The sequence below is a fragment of the Lepidochelys olivacea genome, assembly GCF_965140295.1.
Source record: "Lepidochelys olivacea isolate rLepOli2 genome assembly, chromosome: 6".
Lineage (NCBI taxonomy): Eukaryota > Metazoa > Chordata > Testudines > Cheloniidae > Lepidochelys > Lepidochelys olivacea.
Window position 1 is genome coordinate 527,961 of NC_140416.1, and position 24,742 is coordinate 552,702.

General features: G+C 62.6%; 1 protein-coding gene across 1 annotated transcript; it reads right to left on the reverse strand.

Moving 5' to 3' along the window:
• Positions 1 to 461: 461 nt before the first annotated feature.
• Positions 462 to 13,341, reverse strand: LOC311522599 (uncharacterized protein). Its single transcript, XM_084632071.1, has 8 exons — positions 13,277 to 13,341; positions 10,218 to 12,200; positions 9,404 to 9,575; positions 8,373 to 8,988; positions 5,178 to 5,186; positions 4,421 to 4,542; positions 3,959 to 4,069; positions 462 to 3,324 (listed from the first exon to the last, which is right to left on the reverse strand). The coding sequence occupies exons 2-8, from the start codon at positions 11,979 to 11,981 to the stop codon at positions 2,678 to 2,680; spliced, it is 3,441 nt and encodes a 1,146-aa protein (XP_084488197.1). The 5' UTR covers positions 11,982 to 12,200; positions 13,277 to 13,341; the 3' UTR covers positions 462 to 2,677.
• Between the last annotated feature and the right edge of the window lie 11,401 nt (positions 13,342 to 24,742).

A 24,742-nucleotide genomic window follows, 5' to 3' on the forward strand; every position in this document is an offset into this window, starting at 1 on the left:
CAAGCTCATAGAAACAGTGGAGTTCGAACATGTTCATTACTACACAGTTGTGCAAGCTCTTATAAAGACTCTTGTCCTACACAAAAGTGATTTTTTAAAAGCAGCGGCTTATGTGACGGGTAATGCAACCAACATGCGGAAGTTATTCAAAGACAGTTTAAGTGACATTTTAAGCAACTGCATTGATGTGACCTGTGGGGGACGCATTACAGCTGTATTAGACGAGCGCTGACGCTGTCTCTGTACAGAAGTGGACCGTCTGTGTGCTGTAACGAAAATGGCTACCCCTCACTCATATGCACTCATTTCGGAGACTACCTTATCGACCAGGGGGTTGAAAGCCCAAGATTACCTCCGGAACCGGATGCAACAAGATTAACAACTTGGCTTAAAGCCATAGACAATCATGTGGAGCACTATAAGGGGGTCGCTGCTCAGGAAATCAAGGTACACGACTACCATTTTAGAGGAGCTAAGTGTTTTATTGCCGAGTGACTTGCTTGCGGCAGATTGAATTTTTATCCAAGCAGAAGCAACTCCACACGTTCAGACACTACTTGGGTTTGAATCCTGGTCAATGTTCCCAACAGAAGTGTACAACCGTGCATCTGATCTGCTGGCAATACTTCAGTACAAAGGACAGAATGCCCTGGACAATCTCAAGTGTCAAGTTTTCCAAAGTTGTGCAGAGAAAGTGTAGGAGGTACTTACATACAAACAGCCACCATAGAGATTTTTTTGTGATGTGAGAGTCCTTGATTCCAAGCAAGGTTGTGTACTCTCCCACAACGTCAGTGACTATGAACAGAATACAGTAATTACTCGCTTAACGTTGTAGTTATGTTCCTGAAAAATGCGACTTTTAAGTGTTAAGCGAATCCAATTTCCCCATAAGAATTAATGTAAATGGGGGTTAGGTTCCAGGGACACTTTTTTTGCCAGACAAAAGACAATATTTTTTATTTATAGATGTATATAAAATTTTAAACAAACAATTTAATACTGGTACACAGCAATGATAATTGTGAAGCTTGGTTGAGGTGGCGGAGTCAGAGGGTGGGATATTTCCCAGGGGAAGCCTTACTGCTAAATGATGAACGAGCACTTGGCTGAGCCCTCGAGGGTTAACACAGTGTTGTTAATGTAGCCTCCCGCTCTACAAGGCAGCACAATGGAGGGAGGGGAGACAGCATGGCAGACAGAGACAGAGACACACACCCTGAGAAATGCATTGCCCCTTTAAGTACGCTGACCCTACTCTCAGTACATTGCCCTTTTAAGTAGATCAGCAAGTTGAGAGAACAGCTGCTGCCAGCAAGCTCCCTCTGTCCTGAGCCCTATCCTGTCCCCCCCGCCTCACCTCTGTGGAGATGGGGTAAAGGAGCAGGGGAGCGGGAGGGGGACACCCTGACGTTAGCGCCCCTCTTCCCCCCCCACCCCCCGCACAGCAAGCAGGAGGCTCGGGGAGCAGCTCCAAGGCAGAGGGCAGGAGCAGCGCAGGGCCATGGGGGAGGGACAGCTGAACGGCCCAGCGATTGGTAGCCCGCTGGGCAGCTGCCTCACAGGGAACGTAGGGGAGCTGATGGGGGGGCTGCCAGCCCACCCTGGTTCCAAGCCCCCCCCCCAGCTCGCTGCAACGGGCTGCTCTTCCTGCAAGCAGCGGACAAAGCAGGCGGCTGCCAAACCATGTTCTAAGGGAGCAGTGCGCAACTTTCAACGAGCCTGTTCCCGAATTGATCAGCGACGAAAGAACATTCACCAGGCCGACGTTCAGTGAGGAGTTCCTGTATCCCACTGCTGTGATCTGTACCTGGGGGGGAGTGGGCCGTTTACCTGAACACCGAAGATGAACTTCCTCTTGCTAATGACGTTTCTCTCTCCAGTTTTCGGAGGAAGGTTTGCCACGACTTAGCCAGATTGCTCGTGATCTTTTGGCGAGCAGCCGATGCTGAATGCAGTTTGGCCAAACTTGGACAAGAGCTAACCCCACAGTGTTACTGGATGTCATTGGAAACCGTGAGGACGGATGCCCAAATGAGTTGTCATGTGTCCTAACCAGGTGTCAATGACTATTTGTATGCTGATATAGGCGATATACAGATATTTGCAACAACACCTTCGTGTCCTTTAAGCAGAACTGTAATTATTCCAAATTCCCCTGAGCCGCCAGGTCGTTGCATAAAACAATAATCCAACTTTTATATTAATTGCACTGTCTTGCGTGGCAAGAATTTTGTATTTATAGCAACGATCACGTCACACATTTCTTATGTTCTAAAACTGACCATTTTGGTTGTGAAAAAAATGTCCAAGTGTCTGTCAACATCGTAATATAGGGCTACCTCATTTTCGAGCTGTAAAAGGATTACACATTGCTCCCGTTTGCCGATACGTGTATTTTTTTGTATTAAAATAATGCATCACCGACATTTCCAAACTACAAAGTTTCGCAAATCTGAACTTAGGCTGTTTTCGGTGCCGGAAGACACGGGCCCTACCGATGAAGCGTGGAAAGCCGAAGGGCATTCACAAGACGTCGCAAACACCTCATGAAATAGCCGCTGGCGTGGATCTCCCGCCAGGTTCATGGGCAACCCCAAACCGCAGCCGCACAACCCAGGGCAGATGCAGATACTTGCTGCACAAACGGAAGAAGATCTGTCCCCATTTCCCCCCGTCAGGGCTGGCCCCGGCTGTGGACCCGGCGGTGTTTGACCACGTGGGAGCGCTGGCTGAAGCCGCGCCCGCACTCCCCGCAGGTGTAGGGCTTCTCCCCGGTGTGGACATGCCGGTGCTTGAGCAGGTCGGAGCTCTGGAGGAAGCGCTTGCCGCAGTCGGCGCAGCCGAAGGGCCGCTCGCCGGCGTGGACCCGCCGGTGCTTGAGCAGGTCGGAGCTCTGCAGGAAGCGCTCGCCGCAGTCGGCGCAGCCGAAGGGCCGCTCGCCGGAGTGGGCGGCCTGGTGGTTGAGCAGGTGGGAGCTGCGGCCGAAGCCCTTGCCGCACTGGGCGCAGCGGTAGGGGCGCTCGCCCGTGTGGACACGCTGGTGCCGCGCCAGGTCGGAGCTCTGGCTGAAGGCCCGGCCGCAGTCGGCGCAGCGGTAGGGGTGCTCGCCCGTGTGGACACGCCGGTGCCGCGCCAGGTCGGAGCTCTGGCTGAAGGCCCGGCCGCAGTCGGGGCAGCGGTAGGGCCCCTCGCCCGTGTGCGTGGTCTGGTGCTGGAGGAGGTGCGAGCTCTGCCGGAAGGATTTCCCGCACTCTGGGCACTGGTAGGAGCGGCCGGCCGGCTTGCAGCGGGGGGTCGGGGGTGCGGCCACCTTGGCAACTGCTGGAGAGAGACGGGAGGGAGATCCGGGAGGAGAACCAAGCAAATTGATCCCCCGGGACTGGAACTTAAAGCGAGGGTAGAATCCAGGAGTCCTGGCTCCCAGCCCCCCTGCTCTAACCCCTAGACCCCACTCCCCTCTCAGAGCCAGGGAGACAACCCAGGAGTCCTGGCTCCCAGCCCCCCTGCTCTAACCACTAGACCCCACTTCCCTCCCAGAGCCAGGGGTAGAACCCAGGAGTCCTGGCTCCCAGCCCCCCATGCTCTAACCCCTAGACCCCACTCCCCTCTCAGAGCCAGGGAGACAACCCAGGAGTCCTGGCTCCCAGCCCCCCTGCTCTAACCCCTAGACCCCACTCCCCTCTCAGAGCCAGGGAGACAACCCAGGAGTCCTGGCTCCCAGCCCCCCATGCTCTAACCACTAGACCCCACTTCCCTCCCAGAGCCAGGGGTAGAACCCAGGAGTCCTGGCTCCCAGCCCCCTGCTCTAAAACACTGGGGCCCCGATGCTGGCCAGGAGGAGTGGGAAAGGGCCAGGAGCTCTGGTGTTAAAGGTTGTAACAGCGAGTGTCAGGGGACACGGTTTGGAAGGGCCCCAGTTCTGACCTTCCTCTTATGGGTCTCCCTCATTCCTCACCTGTGTGGGTCTCACCTGGGGTCCCCACAGCCTCGGGGGAGGGGAGATCAGGGCCCCATGGCTCCTCCCCTCGCTCCATCCACCTCACGTTGGCCTTTGGGAGGGGGAAGCCTGGAGAGAAAGATGGGGAGACGGTGGAGTCAACGGGGCCAGATCCCCTGCTGGGGTCAATGGGACATCACTCCGTTAGAGGCAGTGGGGCAGAGGAGGACGGTGGGATACCATTGGAAGGTCCTAGCCAGGGATATGATGGATTCTCCATCTCTCAGAGGCCTGTCCCGGGGGTGGGGGTGTCTGTCTGAAAACCCCGCTCTAGCTCAGCCATCAGATACGGGCTGTGGGGAGGAATCACCCGGGGGGGGACGTCTGGCCTGGGTGAGGCGGGAGGCCGAAGCAGATGGTCCCCAGGGTCCCTCGCAGGCTGGAAGTGTCTGAACGTGGGGCCATCAAAGGGTTAAAGACCTCCCAGGAGCCCGTCCCAGGCCCCTAGGCAAGGCCAGACGGGCTCTGCAATTCTGCAGCATGGCGTCCCTGTCGATCTCCTTGCGCTCCTCGTCCACCGGCAGCATGCGTCTCCCCTTCGCCTGGAACCATAAAAGGGCCCTCATTGAGCAGCCGGGCTCAGACAGGGGGGGGGAGTCTGTGCAGGGACTAAGTAGCATTAATTAAATAATTAGTCTGACAGTCTAAGGTGGTACTTAGAAGGAGCAGAGATCAGAATCCAGCTCTGCCCCCATGGTAATCAGGAGTGACTCCGGATTGACCTCGGAGGAACTGAGAGCAAAACCCGACCCTGTCCCTGTTGCAGTCAGGGGTGACTCTGGAGTGACACGGTGCGGGGAGCGGAGATCAGAACTCAGCCAGGACCCCACTGTAGTCAGGGAGTGACTCCGAATTGACCCCAGGGGAGCTGAGATCAGAATCCAGCTCCTGCTCTCATTGTAATGAAGACTGACCCCAGGGAAAACTCAAACAGAACCCGGCCCTGCTCCCATTGCAGTCAGCGAGTGACTCTGGATTGACCCCAGGGAGCAGAGATCAGAATCCAGCCCTGCCCCCGTGGTCATCAGGAGTGACTCTGGATTGACCCTGGGGGAGCTGAGATCAGAACCTAGCCCTGCTCCCACTGCAGTCAGGGGTGACTCCGGATTGATGGGGGGCGGGGAGCTGACATCTGCCCGGCCCCCCTCCGCGCCCGCAGCTCCCAGCCCGGACTCACCGCTGCGCCCTTTAAGAGCGCCCCGCAAAGCCGGACGGGGGGTGTTGAGACTCCCCCGCTCCCGGGCTCGCTCCCGCTGCGGGAGGGGAAGGACCCTTCTTTGTGACGTCACAGACCCCCCCTCCCAAAAGGGAGGACGCTGGTGAGCTCCATGGTTTTAACCCCTTTGTGTCCGGCGGGAAATCGCCCAGCGAGCCCGGACTCCTGGGTTCTCTTCCCGGCTCTGGGAGGGGAGGGGGGCTAGTGGGTTAGAGCAGGGGGGGCTGGGAGCCAGGACTCCTGGGTTCTCTCCCCAGCCCTGGGAGGGGCGTGGGGGCTAGTGGGTTAGAGCAGGGCGGGGCTGGGAGCCCGGACTCCTGGGTTCTCTCCCCAGCCCTGGGAAGGGAGTGGGGGCTAGTGGGTTAGAGCGGGGGGGGCTGGGAGCCCGGACTCCTGGGTTCTCTCCCCAGCTCTGGGGTGGGGGAGTGGGGTTTAGGGGTTAGAGCCAGATGCCCATGGTGCTCCCACCGATTTACACCAGCTGGGGCCCTCTGAGGCCCATGGATGCAAGGGGTCTGGCTGCCTGGCATAGGAAACTGCCACACATGGGATCGTGACACTGACATATTTCTGGGAAACACAAGAAGAAAAGATTTATTTGGGTGTTTATTATTTATTATCTGTACTAAATTGACAGCAACAGACCAAGACCAGGGCCCTGTCAGGCCGGGCTTTCCCCTCCTCCCCCCACCGAGATCAGGGCCCCCGTCGGGCCGGGCGCTGACAGACCCCCGCCCCAAGCCGAGATGAGGGCCCCGTCACGCTGGGGGCTGCAAAGGTCTCTGCCCCTGACCACAATCAAGGCCCTTGTTGCAGCAGGTGCAGGGCGGTGCAGGGCGGGCGCGGAGGGGTGCAGTAGCTAATGAACTAGAAACGAGCCCCGCGTACGATGCTGGGGTGAGGAGGGCCGATGTGATGAGTGGACGTCTCCGGCGTCACTCGGCCCCGCTGCGGATTCCCCGTCTGCTGGCCCCGGCTCGGAAACAGCATCGGAAAAACCGGCCTTTGCTAGACATTAACCGCGGGGGAGCCGAACCGTGGGCGCTAACTCATGGCAGACTCCGAGCAGGAGCAGGTCCAGGGGAACCCGAGGCCTGGAAACCACCGGTGCACAGGCCCCGGCTCGGAAGCGGTGACGTATTAGCTGCCCCCTGGTTAAAGATACTTCTTTTCCGAGCGTGGAGGCAGCCATAATTTTCCACGCTAGATCTTCCCCCGCCCCCGACCACCAGTTAACCCCAGGGACGCGCCCCGTGCTTAGAGACCGCGCTGCTCAGTCCCATGGGTTGCGGTAGGCGCGGAGACAAATAATCGGAGATTGGACGGAGTAGGAGCCGCGAGGTTATTGTCCCTCGGCATTTGGCCGCCGGTGGGATCCTGTGTCCAGTTCTGGTGCCCACTATCCTCAAAGGAGGCTGAGAAGCTGGATAGGGGTCAGAAAAGAGCCACGAGAATGACTGAAGGATTAGAAAACCTGCCTTACAGGGAGAGACTCCAGGAGCTCGATCTGTTTAGCCTAACTGAGAGAAGGTTCAGGGGCCACTTGAGCCTCCCGAAAAGGAGAAAAGAAATTGGATCATCGAACATTCGTGCGTCAAGCAGACTCCTGGGTACTATCCCCAGCTCTTCCAAGGCATCCAGTCAGGCTCAAAGAAGGCTGGGATCTTCATGAGGAAAGCAAAGCGCTATGCATTTTGGGAAGGGCTATTAAACCTTCATGGTTTGAGGCAAGCTCTAGACGGGCAAGGCAAGGAGGAGACCAAATGCGGAAGGGGAAGTTTTCCAGAGCTGCGGGGTTCTCACACCTTCATCTGAAGCTGCTGGATTTAGCCTGTTAAGGAGAGCGGGCGTAGCTGGGAAAGCCCAAACTCACACGCAGAGCGGGACAGAGGATGGATTCTTTCCGTTTGTCGGCCAATCTGAAAAATCGGGGGAGGTGGGGGTTTGGTTTCAGGTTGAACTCAATAGTTTTTGGTGAATCGACAAGTCAACAACAATCACCCCCGGAACCCAAACCGTATCCGTTTTCAGCCCTTTTTTCCTCCTTTGTTTTTGTTTTAAAGAACAGAAAAGCAACCATCACACCCATTGTTTCTGGGTCGAAAAATGGAAACGTTTTGTCTTGGGAAGATGTTTCGATTCAATCTGGAGCACGTCTTGCTGTTTCTGCAAGGAACCTTTGAAAGGAAAAAGATGGACCTGAAAACCGGAAACATTTTATTTGGCAAAGGTCAGAAGGGAAACTTTTGTTTCAATTTCGTTTATTTTCACTTCCCTGGTGGTTCCCTCCTCCACTCCCCCCCCCAGATGAGCAATAAGTGTCCTTCGCAGGCTGCATTTGAGGCTAAACATGCCAAGCTCCTGACTCTCCAGTCCCCTGATCCTCCCAGTGGTCCTTCTCTGCACCTGGTCCTTCGTTCTTCAACGTGGGGAACCCAAATTGGACACAGGATTCCAGATGAGGTGGGATCAATATTTCCTGATCTCAGCTGGAAATATCTCACCCCACCCATCCTGGGATTGCTTTGGCCTCTTTCCCGGCTGCCTTCCACTGGTGGCTCATTGTCCTGCAACCGACAAACGCACCCATGTCTTTCTCCTCCCATGTCATTTCCAACCGGGGAGCCCTCACCCCCAGTTCAGAGCAGCCTTTCTTGGTATTATTCCCTAAGGCTACGACCTGGCATTTTGTCCTATTAAATTTCATCCCGTTTCTATTACTCCTGTCTCTCCAGGTCGTCCTCCACCGTATGGATGATGTGCACCCCCAATTTGTGTGTCATCAGCATATTTCATTAGTGTATTCCTACTTTTTGTGCCAGGGTCATTAAGGTTTTGATCCAGGTTGGCCAATCCGATCTCCCATTCTGGTTCTGGCCATTGTTGGAGAGGAGAGAATGTTGGATGGCCCTTGGACCAGTCTGGCCAATCCTATGTCCTATTTGGTTCTGGCCATCATGGGTGAGAGGAGGCTAGGCTCAATGGTCCTTGGTTCTGCTCCAGCCTAAAACTGGACCTCTAAGAGACGTGCTCTAGCTAAACCACCAGATATGGTCTGGATGTGGGAGTCATTGGGTATGGAGTCATCCAGCTGACATGGTCCCTGAGGCTGGGCTAGATGGGCCCCTCTAGGTGGCCCTCCATAACAACCTCCTTCAGGCTGTGTGGGTCCTGCGGTGCCTCACCAAGTGGGAACTCTGCCCAAAGTTCTTGCCGCACTCCGGGCAGCCATAGGGGCGCTCGCCAGTGTGGGTGATTTGATGGCGCACCAGGTCAGAGCGCCAGCGGAACTTCTTCCCGCACTGGCTGCACCCGTAGGGCCGGTCCTTGCTGTGGGAGGCCCGGTGCCTGGCCAGCTCGGAGCTGTGGTAGAAACTCCGGCTGCATTGGTGGCAGCGGTGGGATCTCTCCGCCCCGTGGATTCGCAGATGACGGGTAAGCTGGGAGCCCCGGGAGAAGCTCTTCCCGCACTGCGGGCACTGGTGAGGTTTCTCGCCAGTGTGGGTCCGCTGGTGAGCCAAGAGGGCAGAGCTCTGGCGGAAGCTCCGGCCACATTGTGGGCAGAGGTGAGGCCCCTGGACTGGGTGGGAGCCAGACACGGCATCAGGGTCATGGGCATGCTGGGTGAGTTCCCTCGGCGGCTGGGGGACATCCGCCCTACCCTGACTCCCAGGGCTCCTGTCCCCATCGGATTTTGGGGGGCAGCTGCTGGGCACTTTGGCCTCCTTTGGACCTTTCTGTTGTGGATTCGCCTCCTCCATTACGGCTGCTGCTGAGGGATGAGGAATAGAGACCAAGAGTGAGGGGACATGAGATAGCGAGAAGGTACCTCCTTGCCATATCCACAATCCCCTGCCCCGCGACGCCCGCCGTCCTTACCCACAATCCCCTGCTCTGGGATGCCTGCCGTCCTTACCCACAATCCCCTGCCTTGGGATGCCTGACATCCTTACCCACAATCCCCTGCCCTCCCTACCCACAGTCCCCTGGGCCTGGCACTAACCCCCTTCATGTGGCTCTGTCCCCCTCAGTCAGCCCTCCCAATGCTCCAATGCCCCCCCATGTCTCCCACCGCCCTCTGCATACTCACAGTGCCCCTCTGTCCCCCAGCCCCTGTGGGACCCCTCCTCTCCCAGTGGTGCTTTGTCCTGGAGGTGTTACCTCCAGCACCCCCATTCCCTTCATACCCGGGGGTGGCTGGGGCTCCTCCTTGGGGATGCAGGGTAGCTCGGGGCCGGGCCGGCTCAGTGTTGCCCCCTCCTGGGGACGGGGCAGCGGGGGCGCGGGAGTTTCCCATGATGCTCCTGCACACGGCGTCTCCTCCATGCTGGGTTTTTCCACCTTCACCCGCACGGTGACCTGGGAAGGAGGGAAAGTTGTCATGGCGGAAACAGGGTGTGAACGATAACTGGGGCAAGGAGTGGGGGTGACAAGGGGTGACCCCTGCGCTCCACAGAATTACACAGCCATGGGGAGCATGGACCATCACTCATTTCCCGGTGGCGCTGCAAAGGCTCATGGGAGTCACAGAACAATACCCCGGCTCTGCCATTGCACTGCCCACATTGCCCCGGGGGAGGCACCGGGCCCGCCTCCCACTCTCCCTACCCACAAACCCCCGGGGAAGAGACCAGACTTCACTTGGGGTGACAACAGCACCCCTCCTGCGACCCTTTCAACGCACCTCCCACCCGCCACCCCACTGCCCCACCTGCCCCAAGGGCCAGCCCCGCCCCACCCATCGCCACTGCCTGGCAGCCCCGGGCCTGTCGCACCATGGAGAGGACCGGCAGTAAGACCTAGTGCCGCGGCCAAGCCCCACGTGGGGGGGGGTGTTTCTGATGCCCAGGGGCTTGGTGCCCCAGGGGCCTGCCTGGGCATATCGGGGAGGGCAGGCTGCTGTCTGCGGCGGCCCCGGATGGCTCAGTGTGGTCAGACGGTGCCACATCACAGCCTGAGAAGAACCAGGCCACGGGTCAGACGCCCTCCCCGTCCCTGCACCTGCTGCTCCCACATCCCGGCCGCCGGCCGGCCCCGCTGGAAGCCCTCGGCCAGGGCCACGGCCTCGGCGCAGGTCTCGGGGCCTCGTTCCCAGACCCAGCTCTGCATCTCCCCCGGCAGGATGCTCAGGAACTGCTCCAGGACCAGCAGCTCCAGGATCTGCTCCTTGGTGCGGCGCTGGGGCTCCAGCCAGCGGCGGGAGAGCTCCCGGAGCCGGGCCCAGGCCTCCCGGGGTCCACCAGCCTCCTGGTAGCTGAAGCCTCGGAAGCCCTGGCGCCACCTCTCTGCTGCAGCCTTGCCCACTCCCAAGATGGCCGCTTTGCCAACACCCAAGATGGCCGCTTTGCCGTAATCTTTGGTGTCTCCGGCCTCCAGGCTGCGGTAGGCCTCGCCACTGAGGGTTGGCGTGAATTGTGTCTGTTGCTCTTCCAGCATGGCTGCTTTGTCCACCCCCAAGATGGCTGCCTTGTCTGCCCCCAGAATGGCAGCTTTCCCATAATCCTTGGCATCTCCAGCCTCTAGGCTACGGTAGGCCTCGCTGCTGAGGGCTGGCATGAATTGTGTCAGCTGCTCTCCCATGATGACGGCCTTCTCATAACCCTTGGCATCCCTGGCCTCCAGGCTCCGGTAAACCTCACCACCGAGTGCTGGAGTCAGATGCGTCAACTGCTCTCCTAAGATGGCTGCCTTGTCCATTCCCAAGATGGCCTCCTTGTCCACTCCCAAGATGGCTGCCCTATCTGCCCCCAAAATGGAAGCTTTCCCATAATCCTTGGCATCTCCTGTCCCCAGGCTGCGGTAGGCCTCACCGCTAAGGGTTGGCGTGAGTCGTGTCAACTGCTCTCCCAACATGGCCACCTTGTCCACTCCTAAAATGGCAGCCCTATCCACCCCCAAAATGGCAGCCTTCCCGTAATCTTTGGCATCTCCGGCCTCTAGGCTGCGATAGGCCTCACTGCTAAGGGTTGGCGTGAGTCGCATCAACTGCTCTCCCAAGATGCCTGCTTTGTCCATTCCCAAAATGGCCGCCCTGTCCACCCCCAAAAGGGCTGCCTTTCCATATTCCTTAGCATCTCCAGCATCTAGGCTGCGATAGGCCTCGCTGCTGAGGGTTGGTGTGAGTCGCGTTAATGGCTCTCCCAAGATGGCTGCCTTGTCCACTCCCAAAATGGCCGCCCTGTCCACCCCCAAAATGGCAGCCTTCCCATAATCCTTGGCATCTCCAGCCTCTAGGCTGCGATAGGCCTCGTTGCTGAGGGTTGGCGTGAGTCGCGTTAACTGCTCTCCCAAGATGGCTGCCCTCTCCGCTCCCAAGATGGCCGCCTTCACCTTCCCATAATCCTTGGCATCCCCGGCCCGTGGGCTGCTGAAGGCCTCGCCGCCGAGGGTTGGCGTGAGTCGTGCCAAGCGCTCCCCTCGGGGCCACGGGCAGGCATCGTTTCCTTGCCCAAAGAGGGCGCCGTTGTCCGGCAGGGTGGGGCTCTCCCAGGGTGGGAGGACTTCCAGGGGCGACCGTTGCCCCCACCAGCATTGGGGTGTCTCCTCAGGCCGGGCCTGCTGAGGAGCCGCCCACCTCAGCAGCTCCCCGATGGTCCCAGCCTGCACCAGCCACGGTGCCTTGCTGGCCGCCTCCCACTCCCAGCCCGGCTCTGGGCCTACTGGTTCGGGCTCCTCCATTTTCACCCGTGGTACCATCGTCTCCTCCAGCGGATACAGGAAATGGAGGCCCAGGGCTGGGGGAGGCACCTCTTGAGTGGCGGCCATTTTCTTAGCTCAGCGGGGAGACGGTAGCTGACTCTCCACTCCGACTCTTGATCCCCAATGGTGACTCCCTGGTAGGTCAGTTGGGAACCTCCAGGCCACTGGTCGTGTCCCCACAGGGCCTGTGCTGAGGTCACTTGCTGTGCCGGTGATCCCACTGCTGCCACCAACTGGGCCAGGTAAGATGATTTGGGGCTCTAGGAGGAACACGCCAGCTCGTTCCTGCATCGTAAAGGAGGAACAAATGGAGATGAGAATAGAAATGAGACAGACAGGAGAAAAGGGGGTGGGGTCTTGCGGTCAGAGCAGGGAGGGGCTGGGACTGGGAGCCAGGACTCCTGGGTTCTATCCCCAGCTCTGGAAAAGTTTTGCCATGATTGGTATTTTTCTTGTATCTCCAGCTCCCAGATTCCTAGGACGGTGAGAGACTCCCAGTTTCATTCAAAAGTAAAATAAATAAGTTTCTAGTTTTTGTAAAAACAGAGGAAAGGTTGAAAACCAGGAGCCCCAAAGGCCAAGAAAGAGCCCCAATGGTTGTTATTTGGTTAAATAATATTGTGGCTTCTTAGCCAGTTCTACAGTTCGGTGGGGACCAAATCATGATTTGGGACAAGCTGGGTGGGCCAATGCTGCAGAAGGACTCTGCTTTCTGCTGTGGCAGGGCCTAGGGAGCGTGTGCTGGGACCTGAGCCGAAGTGTGCCCGGTGCTGTACAGACAAAGAAGGCAGTGCCTGACTCCCAGCCCTCCCCCCAGCTCTAACCCGTTAGACCCCCACGTCCTTCCCGGAGAACCCAGGAGTCCTGGCTCCCAGCCCCCCCTGCTCTAACCCACTAGACCCCCTCCCCTCCCAGAGCCGGGGAGAGAACCCAGGAGTCCTGGCTCCCAGCCCCCCCTGCTCTAACCCACTAGACCCCCCTCCCCTCCCAGAACTGGGGAGAGAACCCAGGAGTCCTGGCTCCCAGGCCCCCCAGCTCTAACCCACTAGACCCCCCTCCCCTCCCAGAGCCGGGGAGAGAACCCAGGAGTCCGGGCTCCCAGCGCCCCCTGCTCTAACCCACTAGACCCCCCTCCCCTCCCAGAGCCGGGGAGAGAACCCAGGAGTCCGGGCTCCCAGCGCCCCCTGCTCTAACGCACTAGACCCCCCTCCCCTCCCAGAGCCGGGGAGAGAACCCAGGAGTCCGGGCTCCCAGCGCCCCCTGCTCTAACCCACTAGACCCCCCTCCCCTCCCAGAACTAGAGGGAGAACCCAGGCGTCCGGGCCCCCCCCCCAGCCCCGAGGGCGGGGGGGCCGCCGTACCTGCGCCGCGGGGGGATGGAGCCGCAGGGACCCGGCGGCGGTGGCGGGGGGGCTTCCCGGGCCGGGGGGGGGAGGTCGGGTCCGTCCCCGCGGCTGGCTCCGTGGCGACTGGCTGGGGCGGCTGTCAGTCAGGGCGGAGGAAAGGGAAAGGCGTCTGGGATCGCTGGTGTCCCCTCCCCACGAGGGGGGGGGGGGGCCCTTGGCGGGGGGAGGGACCTGGGCGGGCTCCCCGCCCCCCGGCCTCGGCCCCTCTCCGGCTCCGCCGGGCGCAGGGGGGCTCGGGGAGGGGAGGAAGGGGCCTGCGGGCGGGCTGTGTATGGCCCCGGGGGCGGGGGGGAGGGCAGCCAGACAGAGGGACGGGCACAAAGAGACGGACAGACCCGGCCCGGGGCAGACAGAGGGACGGACGGGCACAAAGAGACGGACAGACCCGGCCCGGGGCAGACAGAGGGACGGACGGGCACAAAGAGACGGACAGACCCGGCCCGGGGCAGACAGAGGGACGGGCACAAAGAGACGGACAGACCCGGCCCAGGGCAGACAGAGGGACGGGCACAAAGAGACGGACAGACCCGGCCCAGGGCAGACAGAGGGACGGGCACAAAGAGACGGACAGACCTGGCCTGGGACAGACAGAGAGACGGGCACAAAGAGACGGACAGACCCGGCCCGGGGCAAACAGAGGGACGGATGGGCACAAAGAGACGGACAGACCCAGCCCAGGGCCGGGGCAGACAGAGGGACGGGCACAAAGAGACGGACAGACCTGGCCTGGGACAGACAGAGAGACGGGCACAAAGAGACGGACAGACCCGGCCCAGGGCAGACAGAGGGACGGGCACAAAGAGATGGACAGACCCGACCCGGGGCAGACAGAGAGACGGGCACAAAGAGACGGACAGACCCGGCCCGGGGCAGACAGAGGGACGGACGGGCACAAAGAGACGGACAGACCCGGCCCGGGGCAGACAGAGAGATGGGCACAAAGAGACGGACAGACCCGGCCCGGGGCAGACAGAGGGACGGGCACAAAGAGACGGACAGACCTGGCCTGGGACAGACAGAGGGACGGGCACAAAGAGATGGACAGACCCGGCCCGGGGCAGACAGAGGGACGGGCACAAAGAGACGGACAGACCTGGCCTGGGACAGACAGAGAGACGAGCACAAAGAGACGGACAGACCCGGCCCGGGGCAGACAGAGGGACGGACTGGCACAAAGAGACGGACAGACCCGGCCCGGGGCAGACAGAGGGACGGGCACAAAGAGACGGACAGACCCGGCCCGGGACAGACAGAGAGACGGGCACAAAGAGACGGACAGACCCGGCCCGGGGCAGACAGAGAGACGAGCACAAAGAGACGGACAGACCCGGCCCGGGGCAGACAGAGGGACGGGCACAAAGAGACGGACAGACCCGGCCCGGGGCAGACAGAGGGACGGGCACAAAGAGACGGACAGACCCGGCCCGGGGCAGACAGAGGGACGGGCACAAAGAGACGGACAGACCTGGCCTGGGACAGACAGAGAGACGGGCACAAAGAGACGGACAGACCCGGCCCGGGGCAGACAGAGGGACGGGCACAAAGAGACGGACAGACCTGGCCTGGGACAGACAGAGAGACGGGCACAAAGAGACGGACAGACCCGGCCCGGGGCAGACAGAGGGACGGACGGGCACAAAGAGACGGACAGACCTGGCCTGGGACAGACAGAGGGACGGGCACAAAGAGACGGACAGACCCGGCCCGGGGCAGACAGAGGGACGGGCACAAAGAGACGGACAGACCTGGCCCGGGGCAGACAGAGGGACGGGCACAAAGAGACGGACAGACCCGGCCCGGGGCAGACAGAGGGACGGGCACAAAGAGACGGACAGACCCGACCCGGGGCAGGGGCAGACAGAGAGACGGGCACAAAGAGACGGACAGACCCGACCCGGGGCAGGGGCAAACAGAGGGACGGGCACAAAGAGACGGACAGACCTGGCCTGGGACAGACAGAGAGACGGGCACAAAGAGACGGACAGACCCGGCCCGGGGCAGACAGAGGGACGGGCACAAAGAGACGGACAGACCCGGCCCGGGGCAGACAGAGGGACGGACGGGCACAAAGAGACGGACAGACCCGGCCCGGGGCAGACAGAGGGACGGGCACAAAGAGACGGACAGACCCGGCCCGGGGCAGACAGAGGGACGGGCACAAACAGACGGACAGACCTGGCCTGGGACAGACAGAGAGACGGGCACAAACAGACGGACAGACCTGGCCTGGGACAGACAGAGAGACGGGCACAAAGAGACGGACAGACCCGGCCCGGGGCAGGGGCAGACAGAGGGACGGACGGGCACAAAGAGACGGACAGACCCGCCCTGGGACAGACAGAGGGACGTGCTCAAAGAGACGGACAGACCCGGCCCGGGGCAGACAGAGGGACGGACGGGCACAAAGAGACGGACAGACCCGGCCCGGGGCAGACAGAGGGACGGACGGGCACAAAGAGACGGACAGACCCGGCCCGGGGCAGACAGAGGGACGGACGGGCACAAAGAGACGGACAGACCCGGCCCGGGGCAGACAGAGAGACGGGCACAAAGAGATGGACAGACCCGACCCAGGGCAGACAGAGGGACGGGCACAAAGAGACGGACAGACCCGGCCCGGGGCAGACAGAGAGACGAGCACAAAGAGACGGACAGACCCGGCCCGGGGCAGACAGAGGGACGGACAGGCACAAAGAGACGGACAGACCCGGCCCGGGGCAGACAGAGAGACGGGCACAAAGAGACGGACAGACCCGGCCCGGGGCAGACAGAGAGACGGGCACAAAGAGACGGACAGACCGGCCCGGGGCAGACAGACGGACGGACGGGCACAAAGAGACAGACAGACCCGGCCCGGGGCAGACAGAGGGACGGGCACAAAGAGACGGACAGACCCGGCCCGGGGCAGACAGAGGGACGGGCACAAAGAGACGGACAAACCCGGCCCGGGGCAGACAGAGGGACGGGCACAAAGAGACGGACAGACCTGGCCTGGGACAGACAGAGAGACGAGCACAAAGAGACGGACAGATCCGGCCCGGGGCAGACAGAGGGACGGACGGGCACAAAGAGACGGGCAGACCCGGCCCGGGGCAGACAGAGGGACGGGCACAAAGAGACGGACAGACCCGGCCCGGGGCAGACAGAGAGACGGGCACAAAGAGACGGACAGACCCGGCCCAGGGCAGACAGAGGGACGGGCACAAAGAGATGGACAGACCCGGCCCGGGGCAGACAGAGGGACGGGCACAAAGAGACGGACAGACCCGGCCCGGGGCAGGGGCAGACAGAGGGACGGACGGACACAAAGAGACGGACAGACCCGGCCCGGGGCAGACAGAGGGACGGACGGGCACAAAGAGACGGACAGACCCGGCCCGGGGCAGGGGCAGACAGAGAGACGAGCACAAAGAGACGGACAGACCCGGCCCGGGGCAGACAGAGAGACGGGCACAAAGAGATGGACAGACCCGGCCCGGGGCAGACAGAGGGACGGGCACAAAGAGACGGACAGACCCGACCCGGGGCAGACAGAGGGACGGGCACAAAGAGACGGACAGACCCGGCCCGGGGCAGACAGAGGGACGGACGGGCACAAAGAGACGGACAGACCTGGCCTGGGACAGACAGAGAGACGGGCACAAAGAGACGGACAGACCCGGCCCGGGGCAAACAGAGGGACGGACGGGCACAAAGAGACGGACAGACCCGACCCGGGGCAAGGGCAGACAGAGGGACGGGCACAAAGAGACGGACAGACCTGGCCTGGGACAGACAGAGAGACGGGCACAAAGAGACGGACAGACCCGGCCCGGGGCAGAGAGAGAGACGAGCACAAAGAGACGGACAGACCCGGCCCGGGGCAGACAGAGGGACGGATGGGCACAAAGAGACGGACAGACCCAGCCCAGGGCCGGGGCAGACAGAGGGACGGGCACAAAGAGACGGACAGACCTGGCCTGGGACAGACAGAGAGACGGGCACAAAGAGACGGACAGACCGGGCCCGGGGCAGACAGAGGGACGGGCACAAAGAGACGGACAGACCTGGCCTGGGACAGACAGAGAGACGGGCACAAAGAGACGGACAGACCCGGCCCGGGGCAGACAGAGAGACGGGCACAAAGAGACGGACAGACCCGGCCCGGGGCAGACAGAGGGACGGACGGGCACAAAGAGACGGACAGACCCGACCCGGGGCAGGGGCAGACAGAGGGACGGACACAAAGAGACGGACAGACCCGGCCCGGGGCAGACAGAGGGACGGGCACAAAGAGATGGACAGACCCGACCCGGGGCAGACAGAGGGACGGGCACAAAGAGACGGACAGACCCGGCCCGGGGCAGACAGAGGGACGGACGGGCACAAAGAGACGGACAGACCCGACCCGGGGCAGGGGCAGACAGAGGGACGGGCACAAAGAGACGGACAGACCCGGCCCGGGGCAGACAGAGGGACGGGCACAAAGAGATGGACAGACCCGACCCGGGGCAGACAGAGAGACGGGCACAAAGAGACGGACAGACCCGGCCCGGGGCAGACAGAGGGACGGACGGGCACAAAGAGACGGACAGACCCGGCCCGGGGCAGACAGAGAGATGGGCACAAAGAGACGGACAGACCCGGCCCGGGGCAGACAGAGGGACGGGCACAAAGAGACGGACAGACCTGGCCTGGGACAGACAGAGAGACGGGCAGAAAGAGACGGACAGACCCGGCCCGGGGCAGACAGAGGGACGGGCACAAAGAGACGGACAGACCCGGCCCGGGGCAGACAGAGGGACGGACGGGCACAAAGAGACGGACAGACCCGGCCCGGGGCAGACAGAGGGACGGGCACAAAGAGACGGACAGACCCGGCCCGGGGCAGACAGAGGGACGGGCACAAACAGACGGACAGACCTGGCCTGGGACAGACAGAGAGACGGGCACAAACAGACGGACAGACCTGGCCTGGGACAGACAGAGAGACGGGCACAAAATGACGGACAGACCCGGCCCGGGGCAGGGGCAGACAGAGGGACGGACGGGCACAAAGAGACGGACAGACCCGGCCTGGGACAGACAGAGGGACGGGCACAAAGAGACGGACAGACCCGGCCCGGGGCAGACAGAGGGACGGACGGGCACAAAGAGACGGACAGACCCGGCCCGGGGCAGACAGAGAGACGGGCACAAAGAGATGGACAGACCCGACCCAGGGCAGACAGAGGGACGGGCACAAAGAGACGGACAGACCCGGCCCGGGGCAGACAGAGGGACGGGCACAAAGAGACGGACAGACCCGGCCCGGGGCAGACAGCGGGACGGACAGGCACAAAGAGACGGACAGACCCGGCCCGGGGCAGAAAGAGGGACGGACGGGCACAAAGAGACGGACAGACCCGGCCCGGGGCAGACAGAGGGACGGGCACAAAGAGACGGACAGACCCGACCAGGGGCAGACAGAGAGACGGGCACAAAGAGACGGACAGACCGGCCCGGGGCAGACAGACGGACGGACGGGCACAAAGAGACAGACAGACCCGGCCCGGGACAGACAGAGGGACGGGCACAAAGAGACGGACAGACCCGGCCCGGGGCAGACAGAGGGACGGGCACAAAGAGACGGACAAACCCGGCCCGGGGCAGACAGAGGGACGGGCACAAAGAGACGGACAGACCTGGCCTGGGACAGACGGAGAGACGAGCACAAAGAGACGGACAGATCCGGCCCGGGGCAGACAGAGGGACGGACGGGCACAAAGAGACGGGCAGACCCGGCCCGGGGCAGACAGAGGGACGGGCACAAAGAGATGGACAGACCCGGCCCGGGGCAGACAGAGGGACGGGCACAAAGAGACGGACAGACCTGGCCTGGGACAGACAGAGAGACGGGCACAAAGAGACGGACAGACCCGGGGCAGGGGCAGACAGAGGGACGGACGGACACAAAGAGACGGACAGACCCGGCCCGGGGCAGACAGAGGGACGGACGGGCACAAAGAGACGGACAGACCCGGCCCGGGGCAGACAGAGAGACGGGCACAAAGAGATGGACAGACCCGGCCCGGGGCAGACAGAGGGACGGGCACAAAGAGACGGACAGACCCGGCCCGGGGCAGACAGAGGGACGGACGGGCACAAAGAGACGGACAGACCTGGCCTGGGACAGACAGAGAGACGGGCACAAAGAGACGGACAGACCCGGCCCGGGGCAAACAGAGGGACGGACGGGCACAAAGAGACGGACAGACCCGACCCGGGGCAAGGGCAGACAGAGGGACGGGCACAAAGAGACGGACAGACCTGGCCTGGGACAGACAGAGAGACGGGCACAAAGAGACGGACAGACCCGGCCCGGGGCAGAGAGAGAGACGAGCACAAAGAGACAGACAGACCCGGCCCGGGGCAGACAGAGGGACGGATGGGCACAAAGAGATGGACAGACCCAGCCCAGGGCCGGGGCAGACAGAGGGACGGATGGGCACAAAGAGACGGACAGACCTGGCCTGGGACAGACAGAGAGACGGGCACAAAGAGACGGACAGACCTGGCCTGGGACAGACAGAGAGACGGGCACAAAGAGACGGACAGACCTGGCCTGGGACAGACAGAGAGACGGGGACAAAGAGACGGACAGACCCGGCCCGGGGCAGACAGAGAGACGGGCACAAAGAGACGGACAGACCCGGCCCGGGGCAGACAGAGGGACGGACGGGCACAAAGACACGGACAGACCCGACCCGGGGCAGGGGCAGACAGAGGGACGGGCACAAAGAGACGGACAGACCCGGCCCGGGGCAGACAGAGGGACGGGCACAAAGAGATGGACAGACCCGACCCGGGGCAGACAGAGAGACGGGCACAAAGAGACGGACAGACCCGGCCCGGGGCAGACAGAGGGACGGACGGGCACAAAGAGACGGACAGACCCGGCCCGGGGCAGACAGAGAGATGGGCACAAAGAGACGGACAGACCCGGCCCGGGGCAGACAGAGGGACGGGCACAAAGAGACGGACAGACCTGGCCTGGGACAGACAGAGGGACGGGCACAAAGAGATGGACAGACCCGGCCCGGGGCAGACAGAGGGACGGGCACAAAGAGACGGACAGACCTGGCCTGGGACAGACAGAGAGACGAGCACAAAGAGACGGACAGACCCGGCCCGGGGCAGACAGAGGGACGGACGGGCACAAAGAGACGGACAGACCCGGCCCGGGGCAGACAGAGGGACGGGCACAAAGAGACGGACAGACCTGGCCCGGGACAGACAGAGAGACGGGCACAAAGAGACGGACAGACCCGGCCCGGGGCAGACAGAGAGACGAGCACAAAGAGACGGACAGACCCGGCCCGGGGCAGACAGAGGGACGGGCACAAAGAGACGGACAGACCTGGCCTGGGACAGACAGAGAGACGAGCACAAAGAGACGGACAGATCCGGCCCGGGGCAGACAGAGGGACGGACGGGCACAAAGAGACGGGCAGACCCGGCCCGGGGCAGACAGAGGGACGGGCACAAAGAGACGGACAGACCCGGCCCGGGGCAGACAGAGAGACGGGCACAAAGAGACGGACAGACCCGGCCCAGGGCAGACAGAGGGACGGGCACAAAGAGATGGACAGACCCGGCCCGGGGCAGACAGAGGGACGGGCACAAAGAGACGGACAGACCCGGCCCGGGGCAGGGGCAGACAGAGGGACGGACGGACACAAAGAGACGGACAGACCCGGCCCGGGGCAGACAGAGGGACGGACGGGCACAAAGAGACGGACAGACCCGGCCCGGGGCAGGGGCAGACAGAGAGACGAGCACAAAGAGACGGACAGACCCGGCCCGGGGCAGACAGAGAGACGGGCACAAAGAGATGGACAGACCCGGCCCGGGGCAGACAGAGGGACGGGCACAAAGAGACGGACAGACCCGACCCGGGGCAGACAGAGGGACGGGCACAAAGAGACGGACAGACCCGGCCCGGGGCAGACAGAGGGACGGACGGGCACAAAGAGACGGACAGACCTGGCCTGGGACAGACAGAGAGACGGGCACAAAGAGACGGACAGACCCGGCCCGGGGCAAACAGAGGGACGGACGGGCACAAAGAGACGGACAGACCCGACCCGGGGCAAGGGCAGACAGAGGGACGGGCACAAAGAGACGGACAGACCTGGCCTGGGACAGACAGAGAGACGGGCACAAAGAGACGGACAGACCCGGCCCGGGGCAGAGAGAGAGACGAGCACAAAGAGACGGACAGACCCGGCCCGGGGCAGACAGAGGGACGGATGGGCACAAAGAGACGGACAGACCCAGCCCAGGGCCGGGGCAGACAGAGGGACGGGCACAAAGAGACGGACAGACCTGGCCTGGGACAGACAGAGAGACGGGCACAAAGAGACGGACAGACCGGGCCCGGGGCAGACAGAGGGACGGGCACAAAGAGACGGACAGACCTGGCCTGGGACAGACAGAGAGACGGGCACAAAGAGACGGACAGACCCGGCCCGGGGCAGACAGAGAGACGGGCACAAAGAGACGGACAGACCCGGCCCGGGGCAGACAGAGGGACGGACGGGCACAAAGAGACGGACAGACCCGACCCGGGGCAGGGGCAGACAGAGGGACGGACACAAAGAGACGGACAGACCCGGCCCGGGGCAGACAGAGGGACGGGCACAAAGAGATGGACAGACCCGACCCGGGGCAGACAGAGGGACGGGCACAAAGAGACGGACAGACCCGGCCCGGGGCAGACAGAGGGACGGACGGGCACAAAGAGACGGACAGACCCGACCCGGGGCAGGGGCAGACAGAGGGACGGGCACAAAGAGACGGACAGACCCGGCCCGGGGCAGACAGAGGGACGGGCACAAAGAGATGGACAGACCCGACCCGGGGCAGACAGAGAGACGGGCACAAAGAGACGGACAGACCCGGCCCGGGGCAGACAGAGGGACGGACGGGCACAAAGAGACGGACAGACCCGGCCCGGGGCAGACAGAGAGATGGGCACAAAGAGACGGACAGACCCGGCCCGGGGCAGACAGAGGGACGGGCACAAAGAGACGGACAGACCTGGCCTGGGACAGACAGAGAGACGGGCAGAAAGAGACGGACAGACCCGGCCCGGGGCAGACAGAGGGACGGGCACAAAGAGACGGACAGACCCGGCCCGGGGCAGACAGAGGGACGGACGGGCACAAAGAGACGGACAGACCCGGCCCGGGGCAGACAGAGGGACGGGCACAAAGAGACGGACAGACCCGGCCCGGGGCAGACAGAGGGACGGGCACAAACAGACGGACAGACCTGGCCTGGGACAGACAGAGAGACGGGCACAAACAGACGGACAGACCTGGCCTGGGACAGACAGAGAGACGGGCACAAAATGACGGACAGACCCGGCCCGGGGCAGGGGCAGACAGAGGGACGGACGGGCACAAAGAGACGGACAGACCCGGCCTGGGACAGACAGAGGGACGGGCACAAAGAGACGGACAGACCCGGCCCGGGGCAGACAGAGGGACGGACGGGCACAAAGAGACGGACAGACCCGGCCCGGGCAGACAGAGAGACGGGCACAAAGAGATGGACAGACCCGACCCAGGGCAGACAGAGGGACGGGCACAAAGAGACGGACAGACCCGGCCCGGGGCAGACAGAGGGACGGGCACAAAGAGACGGACAGACCCGGCCCGGGGCAGACAGCGGGACGGACAGGCACAAAGAGACGGACAGACCCGGCCCGGGGCAGAAAGAGGGACGGACGGGCACAAAGAGACGGACAGACCCGGCCCGGGGCAGACAGAGGGACGGGCACAAAGAGACGGACAGACCCGACCAGGGGCAGACAGAGAGACGGGCACAAAGAGACGGACAGACCGGCCCGGGGCAGACAGACGGACGGACGGGCACAAAGAGACAGACAGACCCGGCCCGGGACAGACAGAGGGACGGGCACAAAGAGACGGACAGACCCGGCCCGGGGCAGACAGAGGGACGGGCACAAAGAGACGGACAAACCCGGCCCGGGGCAGACAGAGGGACGGGCACAAAGAGACGGACAGACCTGGCCTGGGACAGACGGAGAGACGAGCACAAAGAGACGGACAGATCCGGCCCGGGGCAGACAGAGGGACGGACGGGCACAAAGAGACGGGCAGACCCGGCCCGGGGCAGACAGAGGGACGGGCACAAAGAGATGGACAGACCCGGCCCGGGGCAGACAGAGGGACGGGCACAAAGAGACGGACAGACCTGGCCTGGGACAGACAGAGAGACGGGCACAAAGAGACGGACAGACCCGGGGCAGGGGCAGACAGAGGGACGGACGGACACAAAGAGACGGACAGACCCGGCCCGGGGCAGACAGAGGGACGGACGGGCACAAAGAGACGGACAGACCCGGCCCGGGGCAGACAGAGAGACGGGCACAAAGAGATGGACAGACCCGGCCCGGGGCAGACAGAGGGACGGGCACAAAGAGACGGACAGACCCGGCCCGGGGCAGACAGAGGGACGGACGGGCACAAAGAGACGGACAGACCTGGCCTGGGACAGACAGAGAGACGGGCACAAAGAGACGGACAGACCCGGCCCGGGGCAAACAGAGGGACGGACGGGCACAAAGAGACGGACAGACCCGACCCGGGGCAAGGGCAGACAGAGGGACGGGCACAAAGAGACGGACAGACCTGGCCTGGGACAGACAGAGAGACGGGCACAAAGAGACGGACAGACCCGGCCCGGGGCAGAGAGAGAGACGAGCACAAAGAGACAGACAGACCCGGCCCGGGGCAGACAGAGGGACGGATGGGCACAAAGAGATGGACAGACCCAGCCCAGGGCCGGGGCAGACAGAGGGACGGATGGGCACAAAGAGACGGACAGACCTGGCCTGGGACAGACAGAGAGACGGGCACAAAGAGACGGACAGACCTGGCCTGGGACAGACAGAGAGACGGGGACAAAGAGACGGACAGACCCGGCCCGGGGCAGACAGAGAGACGGGCACAAAGAGACGGACAGACCCGGCCCGGGGCAGACAGAGGGACGGACGGGCACAAAGACACGGACAGACCCGACCCGGGGCAGGGGCAGACAGAGGGACGGGCACAAAGAGACGGACAGACCCGGCCCGGGGCAGACAGAGGGACGGGCACAAAGAGATGGACAGACCCGACCCGGGGCAGACAGAGAGACGGGCACAAAGAGACGGACAGACCCGGCCCGGGGCAGACAGAGGGACGGACGGGCACAAAGAGACGGACAGACCCGGCCCGGGGCAGACAGAGAGATGGGCACAAAGAGACGGACAGACCCGGCCCGGGGCAGACAGAGGGACGGGCACAAAGAGACGGACAGACCTGGCCTGGGACAGACAGAGGGACGGGCACAAAGAGATGGACAGACCCGGCCCGGGGCAGACAGAGGGAC